The sequence below is a fragment of the Gymnoscopelus microlampas genome (assembly GCF_963454915.1).
Source record: "Gymnoscopelus microlampas genome assembly, chromosome: 18".
NCBI lineage: Eukaryota > Metazoa > Chordata > Actinopteri > Myctophiformes > Myctophidae > Gymnoscopelus > Gymnoscopelus microlampas.
This window is the reverse complement of record NC_139955.1, coordinates 16,100,953-16,112,307: the sequence shown is the minus strand read 5'-3', so window position 1 is coordinate 16,112,307 and position 11,355 is coordinate 16,100,953. Positions and strand designations below refer to the sequence as shown.

General features: G+C 40.4%; 1 protein-coding gene across 1 annotated transcript in view; it reads left to right on the top strand.

Moving 5' to 3' along the window:
- fstl5 (follistatin-like 5) overlaps positions 1–11,355 on the top strand; it is a 149,595-nt gene that overhangs the window by 66,095 nt on the left and 72,145 nt on the right. The window contains exon 5 of the mRNA XM_084041998.1: positions 8,586–8,782. Coding sequence (XP_083898124.1) covers positions 8,586–8,782 — 197 coding nt within the window. The remainder of the gene's footprint in view (positions 1–8,585; positions 8,783–11,355) is intronic.

Genomic DNA, 11,355 nt, shown 5'->3' with positions numbered 1-11,355 from the left:
TACACGTTTATGATTATTAAAAGGCTTTTAATGGAAGCTATATCTGCTACACCGGCTTCACTAACTGCTGTTCATACCCTTTCTCTTCTACATTTTTATTTTTCTTCCTATTCTGAAAATAGTATTGTCAAATCCACACCCACTCCATTGTCAACTTCTAGCATGATATTTAATTCTCCCCTTACATCCCACCTCAATACAGAATATTAAAAATCAATGGAAGGATGACCTACTGTGGTAGAAGAAATCCCAGATGATGTCTGAGATGACATTCTGCATCTTGTTCACTCCTCATCTATTTTTGCGAGGTATAGGCTGATCCAATGTAAGATTATCCACTGTGTGCATATGTCAGGCTATCTAAATCATCTATGACGGTGGTTCTCACACCTTTTGGCTTCAAACATGCTTACAGACAGACAGACAGACAGATAGACAGACCTTTTTATAAACAAATGTCTCTTTATCAAACTTTATCTTTCAGAATTATCCCCAGCATACAAAAGTCTGAGACAGCCTTTCCTCGTGCACCAGAATCGATATTCACATGCTTTTTAACCATACAGAGTCTTTGCTTTATCACTGATATACCATATTCCTCACAGTCTAAACCAGTGGTTCTCAAACATTTTCATTTGAAGGACCCCCAACCCCATAAGGGTAAGTGTTGTACATTTTTGTTCCAAATTATTCCACATTTTTTTTAAATGTTAAAGATTTTTCAAGGTTTAATGCGTGGTGCAATGCAAGGTGCAACACAAGGTGCAACACTATGCCGAAATATAGAATAGGGTTGAAGTGGTTGAACTGATTTTGATGCTATTTCAACAAATTTTGACCCAATTTGGACCCCCTGGAACCCCCTCAAGAACCTCCTGGGGTCCCCGGACCCCACCTTGAGAACTGGTCCAGCCCACTGCATGCCACTGTTTTCAGTAGAACACATATTTTTATGAACCATTTATGGTTAATACGGTTCCCTCATCTCTCACAACCTCCATGAGCTTATTCATCTTTCGGGCTGTCTCTCCTACACAGTCTCTCTGTCACCTTTCCTACTGTCTGTCTCTCCTACACTGTCTCCCTTCAGCTTTCCTACTGTCTGTCTCTCCTACACTGTCTCCCTGTCACCTTTCCTACTGTCTGTCTCTCCTACACTGTCTCCCTCTCAGCTTTTCCTACTGTCTGTCTACAGTGTAAGAGACTACACTGTCTGTCTCTCAGCTTTCCTACTGTCTGTCTCTCCTACATTGTCTCCCTTTCCTACTGGCCGTCTCTCCTACACAGCCTCCCTGTCACCTTTCATACTGTCTGTCTCTCCTACACTGTAGCTTTCCTACTGTCTGTCTCTCCTACACTGTAGCTTTCCAACGGTCTGTCTCTCCTACACTGTAGCTTTCCAACGGTCTGTCTCTCCTACACTGTAGCTTTCCAACTGTCTGTCTCTCCTACAGTACATCTCCCTCTCAGCTCTCCAACTGCCAGTTTATTACTGTCCATAAAACAGTGAATAAAATATGTATTTGTCCAATGCACATCATCACATCATTGTCTGTTGATAAGCAGACATACTGCAGGTGATTACCTGCCAGTCTCCACGCAGCACAGGCACATGGACAGCATGTAAATGATGTTGGCATCATGTTGGCAAGTGATCAGAGTTTATCAAAATAAAACCCTGCAGCTCTTCTGCTTACCTTTACTAGACTCACACAGTCTGTGTGTGTGTGTGTGTGTGTGTGTGTGTGTGTGTGTGTGTGTGTGTGTGTGTGTGTGTGTGTGTGCGTGTGCGTGTGCGTGTGCGTGCGTGCGTCAAAAATTAGTTTTTTTTTTGTCCAGTAGGACCTATGGACCTGTATATATGAGTGAGCGTTCTTTTGACGGCTGACCTTCATATCCCCTGAGTCATTTATCTTTTATTCATTGTGCTGATTGTGAGCAGGCAGCAGGCCTGGCACCAAGCCTTGTCAAAACACGACTAACTGATGATGAGTGTCACATTGCAGCCCACATGGCCCTCTCTCTTGCAGGGTAATGACATTTCCACTGCAGGAAACAAACTCATTGTGCCAACTGGCCACAGCGCCCGGTTTATCCACAAAATGACATTAACTAAGTAGATTTTCACAATTTTACCAACAAACTATATATTTGCAGAATAGAATAGATCCCTCCAAATAGCTGGTGACCCGCCAGAGCAGCTGGTGGGGAAGACAACCAGTCCAAACTGGGCAGAATTGCCCGGTGGCATGGCGGCATTTCCACTTCCGAGTTTGAGCAGGCATCAGACAGTCTCCAGCCGTGACATCTGTCATCAAGCGGGTTTGTCTGCCTCTAATGGAAACATGACACATTACTTGGAACAATACAACACATGTCATCAAATCTCCTTGCCTCCAGTTGCTGATGGTTTCATTATTAATAGTAGGAACTAGAAAGCACTCAGAGATGCCATTTCTACCTTAGAGGGATTAGAGAGTAAGACCTGTTGACACACAGTCATTTACAAACCGAGAGTGGACAGTCCATTTCGCTTAGTAGGCTGTTATGTTCTTTTGTTGAGACAGACGATAGGAAAGCTGAGAGCAAGACGGGAAAGGACATGGCAGAAGATGATTGATTGATAGCAGAGACATGAAAAATCCAATCAATAATAAATACATTCATACAGACACCTAAAATAGCAACATGGATACTCTAAATGGATTTTGCAACCCCACTTATTGATCCAGCTGCTATTCAGCCAGCTCTTTGTGGTGGACTTGATGTTCACAATAGGGCTAATCGACGTAAGGCTTTCAGGTAACCCATTACACATAACTGCTTTTGAGTAGGCAATGTATAACGTTTGTGGCACTCCCTCTGGTGGAATAACTGTGCACAGCACTAGTAGAAAAGTCATTGACTAGATATTGGTTGCCGGTTGCCACCTTGATTTATAATTCTGTTGACCGTACACATACAACACTAGATGTCACACTCCACATCACAACACCTCTGTTGCATACGATTATTTATTTCCCTATGACACCTACAGTATAAGGCAGAACTCATGCAGTTTGCAGCATTGTAACATTTTGGCTGCCTAAGCAGAAGCAATGGGTAAATACAGAGATAAACAAAATCAATAATTTGGGACGGTATTGTACGGCTCTTTTTAATTATATGCATTATTTATGATGTATTATTTTGTAGATTATTAATCTACATACAAATGTACAAGTGTGCGTGCATGCGTGCGTTTGTGTGTCAATAATATGTTTTCTGTGTGTGTGTGTGTGTGTGTCTATGGACCTATATATGAGCGTGTGTGCGCTCACGTTCTGTTGACGGCTGCCCTTCATATCCCCTGAGTCATTCATCTTTTATTCATTTTGCTGATTGTGAACAGGCAGGTGTGTGTGTGTGTGTGTGTGTGTGTGTGTGTGTGTGTGTGTGTGTGTGTGTGTGTGTGTGTGTGTGTGTGTGTGTGTGTGTGTGTGTGTGTGTGTGTGTGTGTGTGTGTGTGTGTGTGTGTGTGTGTGTGTGTGTGTGTGTGTGTGTGTGTGTGACACAGGCAGTTATCAGTGTTATCAGCTTGCCCGACATTGCCAGTGTTATTTTTCTGACAACATGCAAATGCATGCACAACAACGTTTCAATCAGCATGTTCTGGGTTACTGTATTGATGATGAAATAGGCCCTCCCTCCCTTCTTTCTCCCTTCCTCTCTCCCCCTCTCACCTGCCTTCCCCCTCTCTCTCCCTCGCCCTTCCCTCTCCCTCTCTCTTTCTCTATCGCTGATGGGGCTCTGCATGGTCTGACGTCACACACCACAGAAACCGTTCCCAAACAACGTCAATTGGTGCTGATGTCAAACATGTCTATTTTTGGACAGTGTGCTCCTTCTTGTAGCGTAATTATGGCTTTAAACATTAAAGTAGTAGGGACAACATTATAGACAATCCTGTGAACTAGACACAGTTCAATCTGCAGAATTCTCTCTTCCATTAGACGAGCCCCTTTCCCACCGGGGATGACCCGGTTCGGTTCTCTCTTCCCGCCTAATTTTGAACCAGTTCCTAGTGTTTCGACTGAAAATGAGTTCCGAACACAATAAGTTTGTTCGGAACGGAAACCACACAATCGGTGGTTCATCTCGGAAGACGGAAGACACCAATGCGATATATCATAAACAATGGCAACAGCACGAACGCTCACAGGTATTCTAAACGATCCGCCATCTCAATTAAACCCAAATAGCTTTATAAGCATGAAAAAACATATTTTTATATTGCTAAAGCCAAAATGACCAAAACCAAGACTTAAATGTACGTAAAAGGGGATCCAGATGCATAATTAGGGAACTGTCACATTCACGCAGGAAAACAGGTGGAAACTGTTTACTTGTGTTGTGCAATGCCCTCAGTGTATAACGTATCCTTCTTCTTTTCAATATTTGGTGTTTGGGTACATTAGCGCTACCAACTGAACCGGAGTACAATAGCTCCGGTTAAATCTGGTGGAAACGCAAGCCGGTTCGCTAGAAAGCACCAGTGGTGGAAGAAGTACTTAGATCATTTTACGTAAAAGAAGCAATACCACAATATAAAAATACTTTGTTACAAGTAAAAGGCCTGTGATCAAAATGTTACTTGAGTAAAAGTACAAAAGTATTGGCATCAAAATATACTTAAAGGAGTAGTTCACCCAAAAAATGACTTATTTTCTATCAATTACACACCCCATGAAGCATTGAATTCATGGAGATGTTTTAGTTTTTGTCGCATTTCTGAGACAATAATTTGATGACCGGCGGTCATCATATAGTAGTTGCCTATGCTGTTTTTATGCCTTGCTTTTAATTGTAGCACTCTGAGATTCGTGAGAATGTAAAGTGCGTTATAAATAAAATGTATTATTATTATTATTATATTATTACTCTCCGCAGGAGAGTTTTGTTTTCACTTTCTAAATATGACACACCGATTGGTCAAGCCTCACGTGACACGTGACAATACGTTGAAATATTGTATAAATACATGGCGTCACTTTGGCAGTGTCTTTGCCACTGCCAAAGTGAGGTAAGACAGGAACCATCACGAAATGGCTGCATGGCTGATACATAATTGGCAAATAGGACAGATAGGACACTTATATAGACAGGAGGGATATGACACTTACACAGACGGATAGGACACTTATAGTACACAGACAGGACGGATAGGACACTTATACAGACAGGACGGATAGGACACTTACATAGACAGGAGGGATATGACACTTACACAGACAGGACGGATAGGACACTTACAGTATACAGACAGGACGGATAGGACACTTACAGTATACAGACAGGACGGATAGGACACTTATACAGACAGGAGGGATAGGACACTTACACAGACAGGAGGGATAGGACACTTACATAGACAGGACGGATAGGACACTTATACAGACAAGACGGATAGGACACTTATACAGACAGGACGGATCGGACACTTATACAGACAGGATGGATAGGACAGTTAGAACATAAGAATTAGAACATTCCCAACACAAGTCTGATAAGAGTGAGGTAAGACAGGAACAATCACGAAATGGTTGAGAAATGGCGGATACTGTAACAATTGGATAGGACACTTACACAGACAGGACGGATAGGACACTTACACAGACAGGACGGATAGGACACTTATACAGACAGGAGGGATAGGACACTTATACAGACAGGACGGATAGGACACTTATGCAGATAGAACATTCCCAACAGCGGAGAGTTGTGCCCCGAGGAGCACTTTTTCTAGTTATAATTGATATCTGCAATAATTGTAGTGCAGTAAAAGTACAATATTTGAAAATTGAAAATTGAAAATAAAGTAAAAATACCTCAACATTTTACATAAGTACAGTACTTGAGTAAATGTACTTGGTTACTTTACACCACTGGAAAGCACCACGGTTCCAAGAATCTTGAACGGCACTGGTTCTAGAACCAAAGTTATTATGGTGGAAAGGGGCCATCAGCCACATGAGGCTGATAAAATAGAAGGAGATGCATCCTTGATTGTTTGAGGCAACTGTAACAATTTGTTTTGCGATTTCTGTGACTTTGAGTCATTCTTTGAGAATCATATAGCAGAAGAGGCAATTTCAGTGTCTCAAATGCCTTCCTATCCAATAATCTTGATAGTCTAGCTAGAAATTTGTTTTTTGTTTTTTCTTGACCTGAGCATTCCACTATTGGGAATGCTGTCATTTCTTTCACGTTTCATTGAAATTCTCACACATTATCTCAAGTTGTTTTTCTAAAGGAAATGTGGTGATAGATTCATGAGACAAAAATAACATCTCAGCAGCTCATTGCTGTGCCGCGGCTCCACTGTGGCATTCGATTCTTAGATTGTCTCTTAATAAAGTTGAAACTGTCTGGCAGAGAGATTCAAAACATGATTTATTTCCTTCCATTTTGCCAGAGCAAGTTAATGGTATCATTTAACGTTGCAGTGATGTCACCTTTCTCCCCTTGAGTTTGAGGAGCAATCTCTGCAACAAACAGAATTCTTCCAGCTAGTTAACATTTGACGTCAGCCAATAGTCAGCTTTCATTATCTCCACCAGCCGAAGGCGGGCAAGAGATAACGTTTTCACCACTGTCTGTCCATCTGTCTGTGTCCATCTGTCTGTCTGTCTGTCTGTCTGTCTGTCTGTCTGTCTGTCTGTCTGTCTGTCTGTCTGTCTGTCTGTCTGTCTGTCTGTCCGTCCGTCCGTCCTCCATGTTTTGTGCTAATCTCACTAGCCACTAGACCAGGGGTAGGCAACTGAGATAAGCCTAGGGCCAATATCACTCCCAGACATTCCATCGCGGGCCGGGCCTCCCCGCGAACATGCACAACACGCGCCCGCGCGCAAAATTTTTCGGGTCTAATTCGGGTCTAACTCGGGTCTAATTTGGGTCTAATTCGGTTCTGTTTGACCAATATAAATCAACATTTTTTCCGGTTTAAATATCAGAACAGGCGATTTTTCTGGTGATTTCTTTTTCTTCTCCATTTTCCTCTAATCTAGCTATAAAATGTTATAAATCCTTTAAAATGCATCGTGTTTATGAGTGCATGATTTCAAAAGTGGGTTCAAAATCAAAAAAAAAAATTCTAAAAAAAAAATTATTTTTTTTTTCAAATTTTTTTTTTTCTCAAAATTATCTCACGGGCCAGATATTATTTCTGGGGGGCCAATTTCGGCCCGCGGGCCGCCTGTTGCCGACCCCTGCACTAGACTATACCAATCAGGGACAAACGTTTTGTACATGCTGCTTGTAGTTAAAAGAAGACAACCCAAGAGGCCTGTGATGTGTTTTCATAAGGAAGTGCCTCGTATACAGGTCCTTGTATGAAGGTGAACTACAGCTACACATGCAATGAGTTTTACACCCCTGTAGCCAACTAAAAGAGAATACCATGCTTAGACACTGTCCATTCCAACAAGAAATACAAGTTCAAGTAAGCTACAGTTATTGTTTTCTTGTTTTAGAAGCAATGACTGGGGGAGATCTGGGCTTCATGGAGTACAACTTTCTAGTTTGGAATGGAAACCCCCTCCACATCCTAACAACCAGCAGACTGATAGGACACGTGTAAACCCTCTAGTGCAGCTAGTCATTATGTTGCCTTGTTTTGCTCTGACTCACTCCCCCAAAACCTTTTCATGTCGTTGTCTGCTTTGATGTGGAGGCTGTGATGGTGTATTGATTGTACCTACAATCATGGTGTCTGTGGCTCCTATCAGGGTTATGTGCTTGACTCTGGCAGGGACAGATTTTGATTGTTGATTGCTTCGTGTTTGACTGGAGGATTGACAGCAGGTTGACATGAGGATATTTGTTTGGGCAGTGCCTGTGAGAATGCCTGATTGAAATGTTTGTTTCTCGTTATAGCTTGCAGGAACATCACCCGGGTCTTATTGTGCCACTGATAATACTGGATACACTCTAGATTCTAGTTTTCATGAGTGTATATAAATACACTCATGATTCTAGTTTTTAACGGTGTAAATTTTATACAACTATCAGTTCAGTTTTTTTTTTTGTTTTGAATATTGGAGACACAACATAATTGTTAAGTACATTTCATAAATCGACAATATTTTACCAGCTGCTATAGTGTTATATGGCATGTATATAATGTGACATACAATATATTACACAATACAGTATAGTATAGTATATAATATTGTATACAACACAGTATAAAAATCAACATATACTGTGTAGCATTGTATCATACCTCATGATTTTATTAATTAAATGCAATTAAAGCTCTTCTTCCCTTCTATACCTTTTTTTAGTCTAAATTTGTTTTGATTTATGTTTTCACAATACAACTAGATTCATACTGATGGAAAATGTGTTAATCACAGTTTAATCATACACAACTACAGCATTTACAGTGTAAGAGAACTGGTTTTGAAAAATGGTTTTGATTTGATCATACACTTGAATCAGTGTGGTTTCTGCAACCAATTCAAAATGTAATGTTCTCTCTCTGCCTCCTCAGAATTCTTTCTCCACACATATAAAGAAGAATTGTGCCTCTGTTGTTTCCGCAGATGATAACTGTAGGCTGAGTGACTACCAAAGACTGAAAGCCAAGATCCTGGACCTCCATGACAGAAGATACCTGGGGTCCAACACCCACGGAGGCCACAAGGACAACATGGCCGCCAGAAAGCAGCTGGTGGACATGATGTTCAAACGCTTCGACGCAGACAACAGCGGTCGCATTGACAGCAGCGAGCTCTCACAGGTGAGGGATGAGGATACAGACTGCACTGATAACACTTTAGCGTTACATAACAGTTGGTTTTCGAACATGCTTTTTAAACAGATTACTACACTGAAAAGTCTAATGATCATTACATCCTGATGTGAAAGAAAATATTTCTAAAAAAGAAGAAACAAATAACGTTATGTATAGCCTATCAACATCATTTGGAAGTAATATATTTTTTGTTATTTTATTTTATAATTATTTTCTTAAAAAGTAAAATAACTAGTTACTAGTTACTTACATAATTTAGTAACTAGTAAAGTAACTAGTTACGTTTTGGAGCAGTAACTAGTAACTATAACTAGTTACTTTTTAAAAGTAACTTGCCCAACACTTAACAGTATTATAAGTCAGAAAAGTTGACTTATACATACATTTAAATAGTTAGACCTCTGTGTGTCTTCAACTGGGAGAAAGTTCTAGCCTGGTTCCAAACTATAGACCCCGCCCACTCTCTGAGTGGACTGCCTCTTGGTCTGGTGTTCAAATGTGAGCTTAGGATATCTTCGATACCCTCCAGTACCGTCCAATGAGAGTCGGAGGTGGGGGTGGGTTTAACAACAAACCAATCAATCAGCGAATATCTGCTAGAACAAGCTGTGCGATGACGTCAGATGTAGGCGGATCCGTGGATCTCTTGTGATTGGTTTAGGGAAATTTGAATCCCCTCCCCCTTGCAATCGCAGACACTGGAGCCAATTTCAGACTGAAGCTCCACGCAGCTTCAGGCTGATAATCAGGCTAAGAAAGTTCTAAAGAAATCTCCATTTCATAATAAAACACCCTATGTGACAAAATACTTTCTGGAATTCAACAATGTATATTTCTAGAACTGACACTGGAAATGATCTAATCATCATCATCATCATCATCGTTATCATAAGATGATCATAATTAAAACAAGTTTAAGATTTATAGTCATAGTCATTCAATATAAGTCAGAATGTATCCAGTGTGTAAACATTTTATATATATATGTTTTATATATAAATATATATTTTAATAATCCTTCATATAGACATGATGCTGTGCCTTCCAAAGATGCTACTGTGAGATAATGACATTTTATTTTAGTATCTATCCATCATCTGGGCCAACTAAACATAATGATTCATGTAGTCATATTTTAAATTACCCATCTTGACATCTGCTGTCTTCTTCTCTCTGTGCCCAGCCTCTTGTCCTTCTCTGGTAGCCGAGGGCTAAAGGCCACTTATTGAATGTCTTGACAATCAACTGAGTAACCTGGTGCTTATAGGAGGTTGGGGCACTTTGACCGGAGCTGCTGACAGGAGACAGCATCGTGAAATAAGAGCTTGTCTATGGCTGCTGAGGAATATATTTTATGCATAACAAATCAATCTGAAGATGGATTGCGTAAAGAATTCATTCGAATAATAGAAAGGCCTTGGTAGTTTGAGAACTCTTGAGTTAACTGCTGGGTCGGTTAGATTTTCAACCAGCCTAACAGGGGATGAAGATCTCCCACGTTAACCTCCACAGAGAACCTGCCTTTCTTATTTCCTTATGTCAGTTTTGAAGCATCTGAAACACAATATGTTGACTATATCGGTATTGTTTACCGTTGCGATATTTTCATTTCATTTACATATTTTTACAGGGAGGGCGGCTGCCTCTTTTGGCAGGAGAAGGAATCATTGTGCTGGGAGTGAAATTCATAATCAACAAGAACATGTTGTGTCATCCCTCTTTGTTTGAATAATGCAGCCACACTGTGCCTCTCAGATCAGTAGATGACTTGAGGCAGAATGTCTCAGTGCTGCAGGAAAAACACTGTTTCTATTCTGAGTTGAACTGTTTGAATCTCCAGGGCACAAGAGCTCAAAACTTTTAATTTCACTCCGAGAAATTAAAAGATTTGGATTTTGGGTAGATCAAAACAAACCAAAAAACAGGATTGGGTCCGTGATCATAGAATTATCTTGGCAAATGTCAATAAGAAGTATATTTTTAGAAAGTTTAATTAAAAAAGTCCTTTTGACAGATAATGTACAAATATATAGTCATGTATATCTCTGCTGTCGGGCAGAAATCGGCTATCTCCAAAATGTAAATTTTTCAGGAAATGCAAAAAACTAAATACATGTTTTTCAGGAAATTTAAAAAACGTATATTTTTAAAACAAAACATCAAAGTATTGTGACATTATATATTGTCAGATACTTGCAAGTGTCATTATATTATCACCATTTTACCCAAATCCAGCTCAAGTGGAGTTAGTAGGGTTTGTCCATCTTTGATAAGAACAGCTGACCTGAAGCTCACAATGCATCACAACGCGTGAATTAATGCCCTGATGCTTCATGACACTGCTTATATAGGCCTACAATAATAAGCAGGACTTTAAATATTACAATAACTTCTGCAAAGAGGGTTCACGGTAGCCTGGTTCCAGACGAATCTGCCATTGCAAAAAAAGAATTGCCCTTGGAAGATTAGGTCTGGCCCCTCTCAATAGAGATTATATTTCTCTCCCTCCGAAGTTGTGGGGGACCAATCAGGACCCAGTATGCAAATATGAGCCGGGT